The 23,175-nt window shown below is 36.7% G+C and overlaps 1 protein-coding gene across 2 annotated transcripts; it reads right to left on the reverse strand.

Moving 5' to 3' along the window:
* Positions 1–3,015: 3,015 nt before the first annotated feature.
* LOC139129140 (uncharacterized) lies at positions 3,016–17,724 on the reverse strand. 2 transcript variants are annotated; one of them, XM_070694789.1, is made up of 7 exons: positions 17,584–17,724; positions 17,037–17,181; positions 12,730–12,921; positions 7,360–7,473; positions 6,880–6,969; positions 4,462–4,687; positions 3,016–3,193 (listed from the first exon to the last, which is right to left on the reverse strand). In XM_070694789.1, the coding sequence occupies exons 2-5, from the start codon at positions 17,052–17,054 to the stop codon at positions 6,946–6,948; spliced, it is 348 nt and encodes a 115-aa protein (XP_070550890.1). In that variant the 5' UTR covers positions 17,055–17,181; positions 17,584–17,724; the 3' UTR covers positions 3,016–3,193; positions 4,462–4,687; positions 6,880–6,945. The 2 variants fall into 2 exon arrangements, 1 of the variants encoding a protein (XP_070550890.1); XR_011551530.1 differs by lacking the exons at positions 12,730–12,921; positions 17,037–17,181; positions 17,584–17,724 and adding an exon at positions 7,783–7,886.
* Between the last annotated feature and the right edge of the window lie 5,451 nt (positions 17,725–23,175).

Genomic DNA, 23,175 nt, shown 5'->3' on the forward strand with positions numbered 1-23,175 from the left:
AGGTATTTGCAAGATTCCGTCTTGCCCGCACCACTCTCAACACAGATAACGCAACACTGGGGCTTCTGGGAGCGCAGTAGCGACTGATAAGTCCAGTCGGCCATGGCAAAGATGTGGGGGCTCTGCGTCTTCCTGTCAGGAATGTTGGTGTAAATTATGGAGGCCTTTGCGGAGTAGATGGTCAGCTCTTTGAACAGATTGACTGCTATGAGGATGTCACCGATATACGTCTGCTAGTGAACGGAACAAAATTTGAGTTATGTACCATTCGGCTGGTCATAGCAATTTGACTTGTTAACCCCAATTTCCTGTAAACAGGTCTAAATTCACCACTGATAACAATGGGTTTGGCTCAAATAATGTTTGGTGAAAGGGTTAATTTACAGATTGTACATGAAAGATTGTGTGGAAAACACCTGAGAATTAATATATACAAAGTTTTATACATTGAATTGAGGCAAGTCAAAAACTGAAATCTGAAAGAGTTTACAGAGTGGGTTTTAGACTGTAGTTGGCTAAGATTGACTTGAACAAGCTTCCTCAGTATTGTAGTTGTGCAGTGCAGGCGACAATGCCATGCCATGTGTGACACATGTTACAATAATTCCTATATTCCACCGAGGCATATTGGCTGCACTACCAATAGTATTAAACAAGTACCCCAAAACAGAAATCAAGCCAATATCATCTGGAGTTTTTTTTACACAAAAGATACGACTGATTCACACATCATCCATGATATATTCCATGAGCATTCTTGTGAAAAAATTTGTATGACATATAGTCTGGGGGCAAGACTATGATTTAAGATGATGCCATCAACTCAACCACTCGCACCAAAGCCTAGATTATTAATCTCTATACAAGGTACCCTCATCAACATCGCAAATAAGGATGACTACGGCCTCTTTTCTTGTCCAACAAAACTTACGTAAATTTGGTCAATTTTATATCTCTTCATCAATTCCTGCAGGATGACCTTTTCTGAGAGTTCCGGCAAAGATGCCAAATCATCATTTGGAGCCACTGCAGGCAGTTTCACCTGTGAAAAGAAAATACACAAATCAAATTCAAACCACTTCTAACACTATTAAGGCATCAAAACTGTCATTTTTTAATACACGTTATCAACACTTACAGAAATTCAACAACGAATCATCCCCTTCTGTGGTGAGAAACTATTTTTTTATGATGAGTATAATATAACAATGAAATCTTGCAAAGTTTTATGACCTAGGCTTACGTGACTACTGCAACAGTCTTTGCTGTCCATACATATGATTGGTCCATTCTATCAATAAGACCTGAGGTCAAACAACTTAGTTAGCCAATCACATGACCTCTTACAAAAGCAAACTGTAGGATGTTTGGAGCTCACCATCTCCTTCGCTATGTCAGCCTCTCTCTCAGCCTTGTCTTTCTGACTTGGACTTCTTAGTTTCTCTGAGGTTTTATCGTCTTACAGCCGTGTCTGAGCCTCGTACAGTTCATCTGACTTGGACAAGGTGATGTGTCTTGACGACTGCTCAGAACAAACATTATACACAAATCAGTTTTAAGCTTTTAACCTCATTGCAAGTAGTAGAAAAAGAGATTGCTTATTGTCAAGCAACCTTGAAAATATATACTCCTGCAACTGCTTCAGATTACTGATACAGTAATGTGATAGCATATCACATACTACATTAAACAACATGACACGATATATTATAGTGTATACATTTGTAAAACAGTCATGAAATGCATCGGCAATATGAGATGCAACATGTACCCCGGTACATATAGCTATGTGTCCTATGGTGCACATAACAATTTATCACACTTTAAGTAAGGCTGAACAAAGAAATTATGCTGTTCTGATAACCCAATCTACCCTACTTTTTACCTGCTGACCCTAAACTTTTTAGAGCTACGTAAAGATGGAAGTAAAAAAAAAGAAAGAAAAACCCACACTACTTGGCATTTAATTTTTGCTTGAATGAGGATGTCTTTTTTGGGTTTTTCCCTTTTATTTGTATGATACATTTTTCTGGAAATGTTGTGGCCAGTGTTTGATCACCCTGAACCTCTGAAAAAATGCATATTTAAAAACAAAAATATTCCTGAAAAAAAATTCCTGCCGAACTACCTACCCTATTTGATGCACGGACGCACCGACATGACCAAACCTATAAGTCCCCCCGAACAGTGTCCGTGGGGACTATTAAATAAACTATACACCAATACAGCTCTGTGATGATATTTCAAAACCAGACAAACAGACAGACATAACTGACTGATCACATCTGCCCATTATTGTGCCTCTGGCAAATACAGGCAAAATTCTTTGTAAAAAAATCTTCCTAGTATTGAATAATTTGCAGATAATGCTGTTAAAAGCGTCGATAGCAAATGATTTTATGGAATGAGAAAAACTAAATCAACTCTGTAAACTTATAAATCAAATGTGAAACCTACTAGGGTAGGTGTTCTCACAATCTGAACAACTGAATATATTTTCAAATATAATATTTTCCTGAATAAGAAAAGTCAATGAAAACTGTGGACCAAATATCAAAGATGACTGTCAAACACTTTACAAAAGAAGACATTTTGAACAGAAATGGTCCAATTAACTTAAAATGATACAAGTTGAAATACAGAGATCAAGAAAACGTACATACAAACAGGTACACTTTAAAATACAAACACTGGCACAGACATACACTGTCACACATACTGGTGCAAGACACTTGTACAAATACAAATAAACATACACATATTGTGATACTGGTGAACTTGTACAAATATACAAAAACATACATAAACAAACACAAACGCCACTGCACACATACAAATATATGCACACACATAAACAAACACCGATGCGCACCTACAAATATATACACTTATAATACACAAACCTGCACAAATAGATACACATAAAGATGGGTGTTTTATAAAGTAGGAAGGGACTTATCTATGGAAATACAAAATATGACACTTTTCTGTTTTGCAGCAGTAACTTACATGTACATCCTTCTGAGGTGAAGTTGTAATGTCCTGGTTGACATCGATCACAAGTTCTGCCTGTCACTCCTGGTTTACAGAAACACTGCCAAGTGACAAAGTTGCATGCTGGACCAACAGACCCATCAGGATCACAGAAACAAGATCCACAACCTTTTCCAGAAATAATACCCCAGTAACCAGGCTGAAAGAAAAAACTTTTGGTCATGATTTTTTTTGGCTAGTTTTTCAAAAAAAATCATTACATACCACAAATGGTTATATTTTGTACATTGTTTCAACAATTACCACCTGTATATTATATATGGAATGATGGCAACTATTCTGATTGGTGTACAAATCATCTGAATTATCAAAGTAAAATAATCTAATTTCTGACAATTTTCAACAGTCATTGACATAATACACAATGTAAAGAAGAGTATTTCAGTTGTCAATATCATAACCAAATTAATTAGAACATTTAATAAACCTAAATTTCAGCGGTAATCATGCAGTAGATTTATATTATACAGTTCCTATATACACATGCACACTGAGAAGAAAGGGTACTACTAATATCTGCCCAGAGATAGAAAAGATTGACATTTGACATTTCATATCATTTATTAGGATGGTACAAGGACAGTCACCTCAGAGATCAATAGCCATCAGACACTTACCCTGAATGGTGGGTGGGAAATATCTGAAAGGTGAATCTCCTTGTGGAAACTAACTCAATACTGTCAGATTATTGATTTTTTCACTGTATATACCGTGAAATACACCTTGGGGTTAGATAATCTGACTCTCAAATTTTTAAAATTATACTTTTCTGGTCTACCTCTTTTGCAGGGAAAGACACTTATTTTTTTATCCACTTGCCTTTCGGGCAAGTGGGGGGTTCAGTTCACTTGCCCGATGGTTACTACGGTGATGCTGAAAAACGATCAAACTGACAGACAGACATATGTTGCTGTTTGCAAATGGCAGGTCATTATTCTCTCAGTACTATGTAAAAATATTAGTCTGCAAGTTTAATTACTTTTTTGGAAACACACATGCATGAACAACAAAAATACAGTACACAATTGCTACTGTTACAATGACCTCTAGAAAAGACAAAGTTAACAGCTCAGACTACAAGATGCAACAACAATCATGCATGCAATACTGACTCAATGTGTCTGCATTTCAAGCAGTAGTGTCTCATGTCACACCAGTGTGGCTATATTTAGTAACACCCATGTAACCGCAAACAGCACTGTTGATAGAATGACGGCATAGGGTGCCTAGAGGGCCTTTAAAGTCTCAGTTACACATGGTGATTTTAACTATTCCTCCTTTGCTCTACAGTTCATGCCACCAACTTAGGTTTACATCTCAGTTGATCTATCACAAAAACACTTCAGGGCCAAATTTAGACAAACTAAATGTCCCTGCACAGACATAGTTTGACTCGGCACAACTTACGTTGATAATTCTTTTCAACGATGGCATCACTGTAGTTACCATCAGTACATCGGTTACAAGTTGGTCCAGCTGTGTTTCCTGCACACATATAAGCATTCTCCAGTCAATGTATTGCAGTTACTGTCCAAAGCTAGGTTCAGATTACCATAAATGATTGCCGATGTTCATACACGGTTTACAGGTGTTGTTCAAAACCAACGGATTACCGTAGTAACCATCAGCACACCTGTAGTACACAGAAAATTAACAAAACAAAATGAGAAATTTTAAAGGGAGAGACAATTAGATCAGAAGCCGAGTAACCCTTGTAGAATGGATATTTACTTGTCTGGCTATGCATAATAGTTATATGGCTTACCGTACGTCAAAATACAATACAAGAGCAACGGTTTGTTATGGGGTTCACATCTAGGCCCAGGGCCGGCCAGAACTAATCCGGCAGAATGTGAGAAGATAAGCTAATCTTTGTCCGCGTTCACATTACGTTCAACGCTGTCCTAACCTAGATCATTTGGTAGCGTCTGCAACTGTCCACACCGAGCCTGCAGCGGGATTTACTGCAGGTCTGCTGCCCATAATCTGGCTAAGTTCTTCGTACTAAAACATACAGGTCTTTCTTCCCGACCGCTTGTCCTATTATTATTAAGAAACTTTTTTGAATACGGACTTCAAATGTTTCATCTTACGTTTGCATTGATCTGGGCTACTGTTATGATGTTTCTATAATTTGTACCGGTTTCTTTAAAATCTTCATTCTTGTAATTCGCCAAATTTCAACATTTTGCCACTTGGGCTTGAATTCCCACGATTTACCGGAGTTGTAATTCTTCAAAATTGGCGGCAAGTTACATTTTCAAGTCTCTTCTGTTTAAATTCAATAGCAGCGCATTCCAGCATCCGCGTGTCTCGTGAATTCCTATGATTATGCATGAAATGTCTCACGCAAGGTTGGACAATAGAAAGAAAATGTAGTCGAACTTTTATCAGAACTGTAGCTGTTAAGTATAGCTTTTCATATTTTCACAGCTTGGATATAAAACAATGGTGTTTCGACATGTCTCATGCATACTAGGTATTAATCATTGTGAAACTAGCGTTGGCAAGTTTTCTTGTCGACAAAGTATTGTAAATTTTGGAGTCGGACTTTGGGGACCTTGGAGTGAGCATATCCCCAGGCTCTCGGAGCTAAGAGTTGCCCCAGGCAGCCATCAGGCTGACCTGGGGAAATAAAGTTTCGAGCGCAACGTTAATTCCTGTGTCGCCTGATCTATATTCACTCAATCTACGCGTACTGTGGTCTGAAGTTCCCCTTTATCCGGACTCAGAACAGGATGGACACTTCTTTACAATTAGATACTACGATCAAACCCATGCTCTGACAAACGCTGTGAGATGATATTGTAGGCGATTCGATCCCTTGACGTGCCGTCCATCAGATTTTTCACCATATCTTCGTTCCAAATGCCTAAAAGACACTTTATTTCTTCCGTAGCCCAGTTGACTCCTCGACTCACCATGTCTAAAATGATACTGAATCGTCGAATAGGTCAAAGACTACACTGCATGTCAACTACAGAGGGCGTCAACTGGGACCTGAGTCGGACAAAACGCGTTCACATACGCTGTTTACTGCTCGGCCAGAGACCTGGGTCGGCCACAAACCACCCCTCTCGACTAGGACAGAAATTGTCCGGACAGTGGCCGGCCAGAACCGTTCACACCTGTTTTTTTGGTCGGCCACGAACCTGGCTAGGACAAGGGCGAGTCTTTTTTGGCTAATGTGAACGGCCCTACTATCCATGAAATTATTGAGTTTATCAGTAGTGTTCTGTCAGCTTATCCTATCAACATTTGAATTGTGACTAAGTGTAAAGACTTGGCAAAGTTCTTTGTTAAACAAGTGTAAAATAAATGGCATAACATTTAATACACTTTTCCATACATCAATTTACACGAGATAATTGGAAAGTTTTTACAGACACCAAAAGTTCATGAATGGAACTTCAACTTCACACATATGCCCACTGTTTCATGTCAACCTAGGTCTGTACACAGCTGATTAGCTCACCAGATCATACTATAACTCAATGCTTGTTATTCAACGCGATCAATTTTCATCAATATAGGAATAGGGGCCTTTTACACACTGATCCTGTCTTTAAATCATTAGCAGATGACGGAGAGGAGAAATTACTTTCAAGCATTACTGATCATACTGGTAAGACTTTGTTGATAAGAAATGAGAGGAGAATCATTGACAGTATTCCTGGTAAAAGCTATCTAGAATGATAATCTGAACTACAATTTGGAGACCACACAAGAATACTCAATTGATCAAACACCAGTAGAGCACACAAGTTCAATATTTGTCACCATTTGAAAGTTAAGACTGAGGGAGACATGAAATGTTTTTCTCACCTGTCACAGCGTGGTCCTTCGCAGCCAATATTGCAGTATAAGTCACAAATAAAACCACTGTTGCCATCAGGTATACATGTTGGGCTGAAACTATACCAAAATATATTGTTGTTAATGGAAGAACTTGCCATTGATATAAGGAAACAAATTTAAAAAATAGTTACAGTATTGGCCATGATGTAAAATTTAAGTCAGTCTATATTACTTGTTACGGAATTATCTTTTTAATCTCACTAGTTTCAAAAGTCAAACTTTTTAGTCTCTTGCGTCAAAGTGTTTTACTTAAAAGTTTACTGACTGATGTAAAATGTTGTGGTAAGACACACTGACAGCAAAGTTGTACTTTGGAGCAAAGGAACACTTCACTGGTTTCAGAAGCACCTCTCTCAAAAAGCAATGTTTTTCCTCTTTGCTTATTAATTTTTCTCCCACCTAACATCCCCAGACCTTTCTCCAGCCTATTTCAGGGGTTATACTTACAATACACGCTCCGGTGAAATCATCACATTCCACGGCATGACCATTACATTCACAGGGAACACACTCTCCTTCAAAGATTTTTCGATCAATACGTCTGTAGCCTGGTAAACATTCCTTGGAAAATACAAATCATAGACGAGTCAATAAGTTTCATTTTTGTAAAGCTTAAACAAAATTTATGTGACACTTTGTGAACTCAATCAGCCATCATTGGTGATGAGATATCTGTCTGCATCATGTCATTTCCTTACAGTTTGACATTCCTCAGCTTCAACTGTAAATATAACACTAGCCCAAGTTGAAGTTCATGGCCTTCATTGAAGAAGGTATGTACATTTTCAGAGAATGCTTTATCATTGTGAGAAGGGAAAATGGTGAGAATATCCTGTACAAAGGTATGTACCCCGGTATGTCAGTGTTTACCTTACATGATAATCATTCAAATCCAGGAGGACAACTGCACTGTTCTATAGATCCATAGCTACTAGTGCTGTTCTCATCAAATACATCGTAGTCAAGGCTGACATCATATAAACTGAAACTGACAGTTACCACAGTTAGCAAACAGGTAAAAGTTTCATGGCCACTTGAAGCCTTTTACACCATAGTAATATTCATGAAAGTGTAAATTTTATCTCACATGGCAAAATTAGAAACTTAACCCTTTCAACATTATGGTTTGGTTCAAACCAATTGTTATCAATGGTGACTGTGGACCTGTTTACAGGGACTTGGGGGTGAACAGGTTAAGTTGCACCTGTGTTGTATGTCAATGGCTGCTCGATGAACATGAATGATGTTCATGAATTTCAAAGCATACATACTTTGTAAAAGGACATTAACAATACTGTTCTGTCAGCATTCAGATTACATGATCATATGACATAACAATCATCAATGATTTCATCATTACAAAACTACAACTTTTATAATTTAAGTAGAACGCACCTCGGGGACAGAAAATTTGGGCCTTCAAATTTTTTCAATTTTCTTCTGACCTACCACTTGTGGGGGCTCATTTTGAAGCTCTTGGCGAAAGAAAAGTTTTCACCGTCTTAGTTTTTTGAAAATCGAAAATTTTATTTTTTCCCATAGAGTTTACACAGGGATGGCGGCCATTTTGAATTTCAAATATCGAGAAATCGCAAGATATTTGTCTCTCTAGTACCAAAGTTTGCATGGTGACCCCTGATTTTTATTCTTGCTTTGTAAGAGAATGGTCAAAGTTTCACTGAGGAAAATATGAGCAAAAGTTTAAGTCTTTCACTTTCGAGGTGCATATTACCTTAAGGTGATATGCGCCTCGAAAGTGAAAGACTTAAACTTTTGCTCAAACTTTCCTCAATGAAACTTTAAACCATTCTCTTACCAAAGCAAGAATAAAAATTGGGGTCACCTTGCAAAGTTTGGAACTAGAGAATCAAATTGCCTAAGATTTCTCAATATTTGAAATTCAAAATGGCTGCCATCCCTGTGTTAACTCTACGGGAAAAGATAAAATTTTCGATTTTCAAAAAACTAAGATGGTGAAAACTATTCTTGCATCAAGAACTTTAAAATGAGCCCCCAACAAGAAATAGGTCAGAAGAGAATTGATAAAATTTGAGAATCCAAATTTCTGTCCCCAAGGCGCATACTACCTTAATCTGAGAAAAATACCATCAAGGACTGTGTGCTCATATTTGGTTTGAATTGGTCCATCAAGAAATATTTAAACCAGAAAAACAAGAATGACAACAATAAATAAGGTCTGAAACTTTAGGTACTGGAGGTCAACTTTAGGAACAGGCTTAGCAGAAGAATGGTTCAACACAGTCCTTCATGGTTTCAGCAGGTCTGCCAATATGTATCAGTTCATGAACAATGACAGGAAATGACTCAAGGTCAGTGGTGTAGCCTGTTTCAGTCATTGCCACCACTCCAACACATAATAGGTATATTGCATACAAAAATGTTAAAGATTACAGAATCTCCAACTCAAATGTGTGGGCTGTTTCAGTTAATGCTACCACTCTCGCACATTTGCAAGATTTCCCCTTTTTCTTACCTTATTTGCATATTTTTGACACTAACATGTTCATTTGAACAACCCCTTACCGAAATTTTAGGCCTCCCGCAAACTGTTACTGCAAATTTGCCGCAAGCTTTGCAGTAAATTTGCAGCAAACTATTTGCCGCAAATATGCGGGTGGTTCATTTTTCAGATGCAAATTAGGTTTCTTGTGAACTTGCTGCAAATATGCAGCAAACTCCCTGCCGCAATATTGCTGCAAAACTCTTTGCAGCAAATTTGCGGACAATCCTTGCAGCAAACTTGCGGCAAATTAATTTGAATGTTACTGAAAATTTGCCGCAAACTCCATAAAGCAAATTATTTTTTGCGCTGACCATTGTTTCTCGTGAAACTGGTATTTCAGAGTTTAGTTGGATAAAACACATCTTGTGCTGTCCACAGTCGGCCAATATATAAATATTATTTATCCAACTTAACTCTGAAATACCAGTTTCACGAGAAACAATGGTCAGCGCAAATAAAGTTATTATAAACAAAAAGAGACAGAGAAAAAAAGGTTAAATTCAACTGTGGTACAATTTATTTTATATGCCATGTTCATTTCATGCCACATAAGTGTCATGATCATGTCAAGATTTTCTTTTGACTTGAGAAGTTTCATGTTACATTTACATTACTGTCAAAGGCTGCGATTTGGCTTTCTGTTCTCTGAATTTCTTGTCCCTTTAGTGTACCAGCAATGGATTCTGAAAAATATAAATCGTTCAGGGAAGAGTGTAAGTCTTTACCGTTTGACCAAACATTGTAAATTTCATGAAAGAAATCCATAATTATTTGAAAATGAGACAAAATCAAGTTGAAAAATTGAAGCAGAAAATGCATAAATATTCATGATCGAAATTAAATTAATAATGATTAAAATGTCCGACAGCGGACCGCCGTATGTTGTTTACATACACGACGGCGACAATCTGCAAAAATCTCAGCACTTACTGTAACTGTTGTGAAACGAAAGTGAATTCAGTATGAATCAGTACTCAACGAAATTATCTTTAGGTAAAGATTGCAATACAACGATTACAGAACATAATTATAGCGATCGATGTACAGACGAACGGTACATTGACTTACATTTCTGAACGGCTCGCAGACGCTGGACGATTCCCGGTCCGGTTGCAGGTCTCACCGTGCTGTGTGTAAATACCGTACTCAGAAAATATAGTCGGCATCTTTACTGCCGCTCGCGTTCACAAATTTAGAACTCCGCCTGTCCCTGGTACTGTATACACGTTTTTGCAACTATGTGATATCATTTGGCTGGCGATTCCATAGAAAGATCACGAAATTGTCCACTAGAAAACTCCCTGCTCACTTGTACGCAGCCGACACTGGCCGAGGGTACTAAAATCTAACTTCGCGCCGATCAAGCCTCATGACGATAACGGAAGTGCGATCTATAAATCATTACGCGATTGATAATTTAGTCCCGTTTTTAAATGCTGGAATTGACTCTACATCTGCACCAATCCGTTATATTTCATACTTAATATAGCATTTAATTTATTAGTTTAATGAAAATGGTTATTTTTATCATAGAAAGACTAAAAAGAGAGTAAAAAATTGTTTCAGCACGAAGAATCAATATCAATGCGCGAACTGACCTTGATGAACCGTGACCGGAGAGTGTAAACATGTCGGCTGCTCGCAGCTGATACACAGGACGTGTTGGACGTTGGTGAAGCGGCGCTTTGAATTTTCGTACAGCGACTCGGGATGGAGTGTAATCCTAAACCTCAAATTTGTGCTCGGCAATACAACTCTAACGCTGAAAACATGGACAAAAGCCTTTTACCTCGACCCATGTTATCAGAAGGCGAGATTTTGTCAGCGGCATCGATGGGACAGACTGTAAGCTGCTGTGCATTGTACGTACCGTATACATGTACTATATTGATGGGATGAATAGCTTGGAGCACAGCCACTACTCTGCTTGGAGGTAGTAGCGGAAACATTCAAGATTACTGTACAGATTTGCAGTAACAAAAGTCTACGACGTGTCCTTACAGACCATCATCAAACGCACATTTCGTTCGAAACTGTTTGCATTTTGGTATCATTCGCAGAAAATACAGGGTGTAACTTGCAAGACAGACAAGTCCCTGTTTCAAAAATTTGTTTCCCTAAAATTCAGTTTTCGATCCAACCATAATTTACCCAACCAGATTGTCAAAGGGCATTTTTATTACATCATGTCACTACAGTATATACTATAGATAGATGCACTCTATATCCATGCAATGCTTTCACCAGCATAACTGAAGCTGTTCATTATCTAGCATTACCAGTTATTATAATTTAAAAAGTGGATTGTCTGTTATGAAATAAAGGAACATAAAATATAAATGAAAGATCAATTTTGTGTTGCTGACATATGACTGGTCACGAAGTGCAACAGTACTCAGTGTGTAGTGTGTACTCCCTGGTAATGAAATAGTGGGAAATATGTCAATCATGTGTTGCTGCATATTTGCAGCAATAATCTGGTTTGCCGCAAATTTGCAGCAACTTAGTCGTTTACCGCAAATTTGCTGCAAACTGACTTAAGGGTTTGCAGGAGGGTCACATCTACCTGCAAACTTCTGCAACTCCTTCCTGCAAGCTATATGCTTGCTGCATATTTGCAGCAAACTTACGGCAAATTTGCAGTAGAAATAATTTTCGGTAAGGGACGTCACATCTCAATCCCTGGGTCTACCTGTACACCAAATACTGTGATGGTAGGTGCGGCGCTTTGGGAGCTTTTGCATGTGACGGACATACATCAGTACATATCGGTACATACATACATACATACATACATACATACATACATACATACATACAGATAGACATACATACAGATGCCACTGACTCACCATATAAGCTCTTTTTTGGTATTTATACACATAACAAAAATGAGCCAATAAAACTCTGACTTAAACAATTTCCATGTTGGTAAAAAAAGTCACATCTAACTACAAATACATCAATTTCATTTTCAGGATAAAATAATTTTATCTGTGAGTACATGGAGTCTTCTGCCTTCACAAAATTTTCTGATTATTTTCTTTTGAAACTGTTAACATTAAAAGTTTTGTGAGTCAGTGTTCTTTTCTTTCTGGAATTGTGTTCAGATTGGAATCAGTCATGTAACACCCTGCACAATAGCAGCAGCACATCTACAACGCTGATGTTGAACTTTCAAAGTCAAAGAGGTGTAGCAATAAATCCACTCTCTTGTGTGAGAAAAAATTCAGCACCAAAAACAATGACAACTTTGACGTGAACCTAGTCACTCAAGAAGTACATTTACCTACCTGGGCAAAAGCCACTCTGAAGAATCTCTCCAGGACCATCTGATGATGGGCTTTGGTTACAGCTTGCTTCAACATCTGGTCTTGTCTGATTTCTAACCCCTTGCTTCCAGTGCCAACCTCAGCTGTACCAAGGAAGTCTTGAAGCTCTTTGACAAAACTCTCTCTCTCTGCTTGATCATCAAACTTCAATACCTGCACAAGGTATAGACACATACATGTACTGTTATTATGAATGATGATGGTGAATCTGTTTACAGGGATAAGGGATGAACAGGTTAAACATTTTATCACCTAAATTTGATATATCCTGTTTATTAATAACAAAAGCTAATGAGGTATGGTATTAACAATTGTTGATATGAGCTTGAGAACGGACTTGTAAAATTCTCAAAGATGTCTTGTGAATGTGTCTGTGACAGGTAAACTTCATTGGAAAACCAATTTGATAACAGATGTCAATACATGGTGTGACATCACTAATAAGGTTAGACCCTCTGTGGTGATGCATGTTGTTATGTAGGTCATTTCCCCCCCACACTCATGAGCTGAGTTTAATTAGTCTAGAACATTCTCAAGGTCACTGTCCTTGACGACCTCACAACCTTGAATTCAATTATTCATGTTTGGAATGTTCTGGAAATTTAACGGCGGAGCCTCCCTTTAAAAGGACGTGAAGCTATGACGGCGTTCATTGTGTAAGTGGACACAAAACAGGCAACACGCGGGCGCACGCTCCAGAAAATGCCACTTTTTAGTTTTTTCCGGCCGCAAAAAACATTGACAGACTACCAAGCGGTCAGCACAAATTTGCTGCCGATCGAACTCTGTGGTTATATTCAAAGTCTAACGCGACTGGAAGACATTTTTTTAGGAAATTCAAGCGTTTGTGATTGGGAATCAATGACCATTGGCGATTTGAACTGACTGTTGATCAAACGCTTGTATAAACTCTGTTTGTAGGATTAGCAAAAGGTAACAAAAGGTTTAGATCAGTTTGTGTAATTAATGTTATAGAAATCAAACATCGTAGTGGCCAAGTGTTTGACTGGGCGGAGAACTCCACTTATGCGAGAACCTGGGATTGAAAAGTGCAGCTTTAATTAGTTATGTAAGAGAGATAATTTTAGAGCTGCAGTAATTAGCATGTCAATAAAAGTTCTAGATTGTTCTTATATGCTCTTATATAACCACATGAGTATAAATAGGGCACCGGCACAGCTTGCAGTCAGACATTTGGGATTGTGTCTCTTGCATGTTACTTCAAGTCTTTGGAAACTCCAGCAGTATTAATGTCAAGACTTTTCAAGACCTTCACTGCCATGCTGGATTCATACTGTGGATTTTGTGCAACTTCAAGCCTGCAAGCCAAAGGACTGTTCATTCATCCGACTGACTGTTACAACTCTGAGACTGGAGCTTTGCTGTTCCAGCCGAGATAAGTAGCCTGCACACTTTACAGTTTGTATTCGTTCCCTTCACAGAGTGATTAGTTTTATTTTTCGTAATAAATTTCATTTTAAAAGGAAACTGCTGAGTTCACCCTTTTGTTCGTTTTCTCGCACGTAACAAAATTGGGGGGCTTGTCCGGGATATTTTGAGTCGTTTCACAACATTTTGCAAGCCTTTTCTTAACTACTGTATATTGTGAACTCAGCGAAATTTTAATCATGGCGGAATTCAAACCAGACAAAATGGAGGACCTTGATCAGGACACGTTTGATTCCCTCAGAAAAGATGACCTAATTGCACTGGCCAATTTCCTTAAAGTAGAAGTCAAAAGATCTATGCGCAAGAGGGAAATACAGTAAAATATTGCAAAACATTTAGTTAATTTAGGCAAATTTGAGGAATCCACCTTGAAAGATTATGAGCCCAAGTCTACCTTTGAACTCATAAAATTGGAATTAGAAATACAGGCAAATTCGGAACTTAAGAAAATGGAATTGGAAATGAAAGAAAGATTAGAAATGAAACGTTTAGAGCTTGGAAAGTCAGGAAAATTCTCCCCTTCCGACAGTTTTGACATCACTAAGCATTTCAGGTTAGTTCCCCCTTTCCAAGAAAAGGATGTTGATAAATATTTCCTTCATTTTGAGAAAATTGCTCAGAGTCTGAATTGGCCTAGGGAGTCCTGGTCTATGCTTTTGCAAAGTGCTTTGGTGGGTAAAGCCAGAGAAATTTACATTCAGTTGTCTGTAGAGCAGGCTTCAGATTATGATTCTGTGAAGGAATTAATACTTAAGGGCTATCAATTCAATTGGTGCCTGAAGCTGAGAAAGCAAAGGATCAAACTTATGTTGAATTTGCTCGAACAAAAGAACAACTGTTTGAGCGTTGGTGTTCCTCTGAAAAGGTCTGTCAGAATTATGAAAAATTACGACAACTTGTTTTGATTGAGGAATTTAAAAGGTGTGTTCGAAGCGACATCAAGACATTTATCAATGAACAAAAGGCAGATACATTGGAGGTTGCTGCACGTTTGGCCGATGATTATTCATTGACCCACAAATCTTCATTTCTCAGCAAACCATCCCAGTCCTTTTCATACAGAAACAATGCAGGGAAATTTAACTCCACCTTTTCATCCAAGAATTTTTCAAGGGAGAGTAGAAAATCAAATGACAACAGTTCACAGAGTTCAAGTAAGACTCCCACATCATCAGATCCCAGGTCTTAATCTCCTTATGGCAAACAGTTTGGTACACTTTCTTGTGGTTATTGTAAGAAAGATGGCCATTTAAAGTCAGATTGTTTCAAATTGAAAAGAAAACGAGAAGGTCAGGGTGGTCAAAGTGGATCTAAGCCCACTGGCTTTATTTCTTCATCAACTCAATTAGAGTCTAATAATGTGTGCAATACATTTTAATGTAGAAGACTACCCAGGGGTTATGCAAAATTAGTCACTGCATTGGATTGCATACATGTAGAAATGTCAGAAAACATACTAGGAATATTGTCCATTTTATATAACTTTCACAAATGATCCACTGAAAGGTGCATTATTGAAAAATATAAAACAAATACCATGTTACTGTGCTTTATTTTTAAAAGAGAATCATAATTGTATGTTTTTCTTTGAAAAATCACTGATGCAAAAGTGCTGACTCAGCATTTTTCATAAAATTTACTACATTAAATAAGGTGGCATCTTTGTAATTGGATGAGTAACTTCATATTGCAAATATACATGTAGAGAATACGTAAGAATCAAGAGTGTAACAAAATAACAATATTTTTATCCACCATGACTATTGTTTTCTTTGAACAAGTCAAATTTGAAATATAGTCATGTGTAGAGCTCAAAATCATGGGGTAATGGATAATTGATAATTGATATCTCAAAAAGTAGATTGGGAACAGCCATTTTACAAGCTACAACATATGTGATTTCTAGAATATTTCTTCCACTGATTATGAGTACTTGCTACTGGTATGTGATGTTAAAAACAACTTGGCAACACTTACAACCAAAGTGTTTGATATAGACCACTGATATAACAACATCTGAGACAAAGTAGTCAAAATAATCAAGAAAAGGGCTCTAAAATGGATCATTTATAGTGGACATAATGAAAGAAGTATTCATGTTTAATAATTAACTTTTGAAGTGTGCCACTTGCAGTCCCTGCAAAATGTGCTTTTATATATATATATATATATATATATATATATATATATATATATATATATATATATATATATATATATATATATATATATATATATATATATATATATATATATACATACACACACACACACACATACATACAAAGTGTAATTTCCCACGAGGACATCTGTATACTTTGATATATATATATATATATATATATTATATATATATATATTATATATATATATATATATATATATATATATATATATATATATAAAAGCAAGTTTTGCACAGACTGCAAATGGCACATTATATTATATCATATTATTACATTATATTAAGTGGCATATTATAGGCCACAGGATCTATACAATTCATGATATAAATAGTGATAACAGACAACATTTGGGAAAGGAAGAATACTTGCAGGCTATTTACGTAAAATCTGCATGATGTCTATGAAACTTAGCACCGGAAATTTACTCCACTCAGAGTCTGGGATTATCAAAGTGAGCCAGCTGGCTTGGATTTTACAATTCTGTTTCACAAACCTGCCTGATCACAAATTGACTTGGTGAACACCCTGGTACACCGGGAGAATGATGATGAATTGTATATAAAGAGTAAGTAAGGTTTGATACACTAACTTATGTATTTATGAAACACAGATCAACCATAGACTAAAACTTACAGTAATATCTATATCCATGAATTACTGGACAAGGCCTAATCTAAGCTGGCTTCTACGTTGTCTCTGATTGCCTTACCAATGCACACACTCTGCAGGAATACCAGCTTTTCTGATTTGTATGTCCTTTTGACATATGACTTGCCATCTGTGATAGAGTTTGGAAGGATAAACATTTAATCCTTGATCCTGTGTGTCAACTCCATTGACGTTCTATATTGCAGTGACATGCCCATTACTATCACTATCATGTCAAGTCTGTACGAAATCTCTATACTGACCATATGTCACAGCTGAACAGGCTATTGAAAATCATGTTTATGTTTGTTTTCTGGGATCATTGAAAAGTAAAGTGTGTTAAAATGTGTTATACAGGATATGAAGCCATATTTTTTTGTTAACAAACCTGGCCTTATAGAGTGAATCTACCTTATAGGAACTGTCAGTATAACCATCATAAGATGTTGGCATCAAAGAAACATTATGGAAATAAAAACAAATCTGTAACTCCCTGTAGTATTAATTGACTGTTCAAGTCATCTGAACTCACCCAGATATCCATTTTGTTTGTAGAATGAATCCATCCAATCATTCTGTGTCTTTGCATAGATATCAGGGACATACGATGACTTGTCTGGTCTTCTTCCCACAATGCTACCTTTTAGCCTACCTTGGTTGACTAGATCTTCAACTACAGCTGGCAAACAAAGTGAGGAAAGAAATTGGAAAATTTTAAATGAAGTCTCTCCATGCAGGTTATAAGAGGGCCTCCTTTATACAATCGTAAGTCCAGCATTCTGGTCTAAGTTTTCTATGCAAATGTGTTCATTCTGTGGTAAATCATTCCTATTTAACTCAAATCCCACTGAACTTTCAACGTGGTCTACAGGTAAACCTTCCGATTCAGGTACCCTTTTCCAGAATAACCATTCATAAACACTCCTTTATGCGACATGCTTTAAGCACTTATAATAATGTATCATAATTTAGTTGTAGTATTCAGATTTTCAATAGATATAGTCTTTTCAAAAGATTGTACACATTTCTATCAGTCATAATCATTGGCAGATCACTCATAAACATGGTTAATGGAATGTAAACTGAGTATCTGCTTGATATTTCACTTATTGATAGGCAGGAAATGTTTTCTTACCATGTTAGCACCACCACATCCTCCTATAACACGCAGACATCCATCATTTACAACAACCTATAGCAGAAAAATATGCATTTCCAACTTTTTAAAAAAACTTTTAAATGCAAAGCATAATAGAGAAGTTTTTGCATCAAAGTGAGAACATTTTTGAAAACACAACCTGTTATACAGGTATTCAAGTTTGAAGAATGAAAAACTTTATCGTTAACATGAAATGACAAAGGCTAAATTTATGTCAAGGGATAGAGATTTCAAAGTCTATCAGTTGTAAATTTGGATGAATATTTCTATTATTTGTTGGTGTCAAAAGTTACAGCTCAAAGGGCTTTAAATCACCACCTTTTAGCATTGGTTTTTTTGTGAAAAAGATCAAAAAATGTCACCTACATACTTCCCATTATTCCTTGACTTAAGAGTGAGTGTCAATGACTCTACTCCACGAAGGGAATCAAGTGTGACAAACATTCTAACTTGGAGGAGATATTGTGAAATACAGCTGAGATGTTGACTTTACCTGAGAGTGTCCAAATCTTGGTCTTGGCCAGGGTCCATCAATCTGTACCAACTCCCATACCATGTCTTGCAAATCTAACACCCATATGTCATTAGACCTTCAAAACAATGAAAAGATCACAGACATGCAAGATGCATGAATTCAGTCTCTTGTTGTAATTAGACCATATCAATATTTATCACAGTAATTACAGTTTTGTTTTTAATTTTGGACCAGTTGAAATTGAATATCTAGCAACATTCCAGGCCACTGTATGCATTGCATAGATAAACCAATAATGTGTTTCTTGTACTTTCACATGCTTTACCTCATCAAAGTTTAATCGCTATTCTACAGTAAATGTAAAATTTAGATTTAAACTGCTCACTCCCTGTTCTAGTTGAACAGGTCCACACTCTCCATGATAACAATTGGTTTGAGCCAAACCATGGTGGGAAAAGGGTTAAGACTAGCCATGCTAGAGAGCAACACTAAATCCGACTTTGTGATTTCCAGAAAAACGCTCCATGTGGTACAGTTGTTGAGGATAAGTATATTACAAACCATCTGATCATCATGAAAAATGTAGAGCTTATTGCTGGAAAAAATTAACACATAGAAAGTAGTGATTTACAAATCAGTAAAATGCCCTTAATAGTGATAATCACAGGCGCAGGGACTATTAGATGATACATGTTTCAATTATTTATGGATTATTAAATAGATATGGTTATAAATGACAGTAGGGACATAATTCAACCATCTTTTAAGAATTTTTTGTGGCTTATTAAATCTTCTAACTTTATTTTCAAATATGTCCTTCATTTCTGTGACTGGTAACTTGTGAAATCCCTCACATACTGACAAATGTATTTGGGTAGTTGGATGTTTATTGTGAAATCATTAATTAGATCTTCAGTTACTTAAAATTGAGAGAGATTTCGTACCATTGGAAACATAGTATTACTGATTTTAATTGCATTATTTCAAACCGATAAATTTAAAACTTATGACAGGTGAATGTGATTCTATGAAAATATGAAATCCATGCTCTGGTAATTATTATTTAGAGTACCGGTACCGGAGTAGGTGCACAATACTACATGTGACAGCGCCATCTATAGGTGAGTATTGTTTACTTAACAACAGCGTACGGTTCAAACCGACACTGAATTAATTACGGGAAAGCAATATGGTGTATGAATGTATTAAAGCTAAATGTCGAGTACCTATCTTTGGTGACCACACAATCCACTAAATACTACCATTTTATCACCTACAACACTAGCGGTATGACTGGCTACAGGGGGTGGGGATGGACTGGTCACCAACGCACACCATTTGTTCTCACTGGGTACATACATGTGCACTTCATTGAAGAGTCTTGGAGCTTGGTGGAGCGGGTACGGAACAGGAGGTGCCCATCCACCAAACAGGAGAAGTGTGTTCCTGTGTGCTACCATGCTGGCACACGCTTTGGGTGATGGGTACATTCCTGAAAATAACAAAAATAAAATTTACATTAATTATGAAAATTGATTGAACATAAAATAGAGTTCAGAGATGCTGTACGGACCAAGCAAAGTTTATATTTACAAAATAATAATGCTATTATATTAAAACCACTCTGACACAGATATTATTACACTGTGTTAAATGTAATGGTGCTTGGTACCCAGACTGTTCTTCATACAGGATCATACCGGTACTGCTCTGAAGTTATCAGAATCTGACTTACAAATATCCCTGTGATAGTGTTCCCTATGATAGGACATTAGTACCATATTGAGCAAGATGCATATACCGCTACAGTGAAACCTGTAATTACAGACACCTCTCTAATCAGGACACCGTTTTATTAAGAACAGATTTATCAAACTGAAAGTTACATTTTGAATAGAACTTCACCTGTCTAATCAGGACACCGCTTTATTACGGACAGATTTATCAAACTGAAAGTGACTTTTTGAATAGAACTTCACCTGTCTATTAAGGACACCTCTATATTAAGGACAGATTTATCAAACTGAAAGTTACATTTTGAATAGAACTTCACCTGTCTAATCAGGACACTGCTTTATTAAGGACAGATTTATCAAACTGAAAGTTACATTTTGAATAGAACTTCACCTGTCTAATCAGGACACTGCTTTATTAAGGACAGATTTATCAAACTGAAAGTTACATTTTGAATAGAACTTCACCTGTCTAATCAGGACACTGCTTTATTAAGGACAGATTTATCTAACTGAAAGTTACATTTTGAATAGAACTTCACCTGTCTAATCAGGACACTGCTTTATTAAGGACAGATTTATCAAACTGAAAGTTACATTTTGAATAGAATTCACCTGTCTAATCAGGACACTGCTTTATTAAGGACAGATTTATCAAACTGAAAGTTACATTTTGAATAGAACTTCACCTGTCTAATCAGGACACTGCTTTTATTAAGGACAGATTTATCAAACTGAAAGTTACATTTTGAATAGAACTTCACCTGTCTAATCAGGACACTGCTTTATTAAGGACAGATTTATCAAACTGAAAGTTACATTTTGAATAGAACTTCACCTGTCTAATCAGGACACTGCTTTATTAAGGACAGATTTATCAAACTGAAAGTTACATTTTGAATAGAACTTCACCTGTCTAATCAGGACACCGCTTTATTAAGGACAGATTTATCAAACTGAAAGTTACATTTTGAATAGAACTTCATCTGTCTATAAACTGGAGCGCCTTTAAAAGCTATACTGAAAGCTTTGAAGACTTTTAATCTGACATTGATATCGAGTTCTGGCTGTTTGCTGATAGTGAGTAACTTGGTACAGTGGGGGGGGGAACAGCTGACATTGGCCATGACATCATGTAGCCTAGGCAAAGTAAAGTTCTACTTTACAGACTTTGTGCAATCATTGATCTGTAAGGCGTGGTTCAAGAATGTATTCCATTATCTGTTCGCTATCATCGTTTGGTTTCATGTTGTTTTATTACAGTGTATTTGACCCAGATACAGTGAATGACAGCCGCAAAGATAATAATAATTGAGCAAGTGTAAAAATAGTGTCTGCTATGGTTACATACCAATTCACATATCACCCTGACTGTTCATGGTACATTTGATTGTGTGTCAATAACAGGTCAGGTATATTTGCCTGCAACCATTTGAATCCTCTTTTTCCCAAGTGTATTTATGGAGCCTGGTAGAAAATGGATAAATCAGATTTACCATTGCTCTCATTTGTGAAGAAAAAAAATTACAATAGAACTTCAACAGTCAAACAGGCAGCCACCATACACTGCTTAGTGCTATGCACCTTAATTTCAATCAAGTGAAATTCTGGCAACAAAAATTGTTTGTCAGACTGCCCTCTACAGGTGGGAATACCAGTGTGGCAAAAACTGTAAATGAATAACGAGGGCGCCATCTATGTATGCATGATCACTTTTTGGCGAGTAATTCGATACTTCAACATCGCACAATTTTATCACTAGTCATTACACACTTGATGGATTTCATTGTCACATCATGTGGAATTGTGATATACCATCTTAATAACCTCTGAAAAGAAACCCAGTTTATTTACGGTATAATAATTTCTGCACATCTGATATAGGATATGAATATTCCCTCTCCTTATTGAAGAATAAGAAATCATGACTGAGGTTTAAAATCTTTATAGTTTGTTTCACAATGTCTTTTGGCTATTTTTTTACTGTGTTCACATTAGACTTGTATATATACTGTACTGTATAACATGTGTGTGAATGCAATATGTGTGCATGGGATGTGTTTAAGTTTGTACACAAGCATGTAGGAAGCATATCCCATACTCCTTGGTATTAATGGCAAGTAGATGTAACTTTTGATGAATTTTTTCACTAATTTTGTTTTTAATGTTGACTGCAGTTTCATGTTCTACTCTCTAAAGCATGTTGAGATACACAGTATTCAGCTTGTAAACTCAGCCTCTACATGTGTAGACTGCATAGTTATTGTTGACAAATGAATTCTAGTAAAGATGGAATTCAAACGTAAATAAAAATAGAGCATTTTACTTGTACAGACGCTGTGTTAGCAACCTGGGTTAGCAAGCTAGATAGAGGTGTTTCAACATACTTTGGGGAGTAGAACAAGAAACTGTAGTTGTCATTGAAAACAGAAATAGTGAAACAATATCATCAAAAGATTCAGCTATGGCCTCTCTGAATAACTTATAGCCATGCATGATACGGCTCTACACTGGTACATGACTGTCCATCTAATATTTGTTCATTACAAGAACATGTGGAAACATCCAGTGTGGTACATGTTACAACTGCCTTGATTCAGAAATTTGTGTCAACGAATAAATTCATGGTCTGGAGTTGAATTCATTTGTCAAAAATGACAATTTTCACATCAGACGTGTCTTGTCAGAAGTGAAAAACTAATTATGGGGCATTTCTCAATCCTCACTGAAGCAGACAGAGAAACTGATGTTGATGAA

This window comes from Ptychodera flava, unplaced genomic scaffold (genome assembly GCF_041260155.1).
Source record: "Ptychodera flava strain L36383 unplaced genomic scaffold, AS_Pfla_20210202 Scaffold_94__1_contigs__length_393698_pilon, whole genome shotgun sequence".
NCBI lineage: Eukaryota > Metazoa > Hemichordata > Enteropneusta > Ptychoderidae > Ptychodera > Ptychodera flava.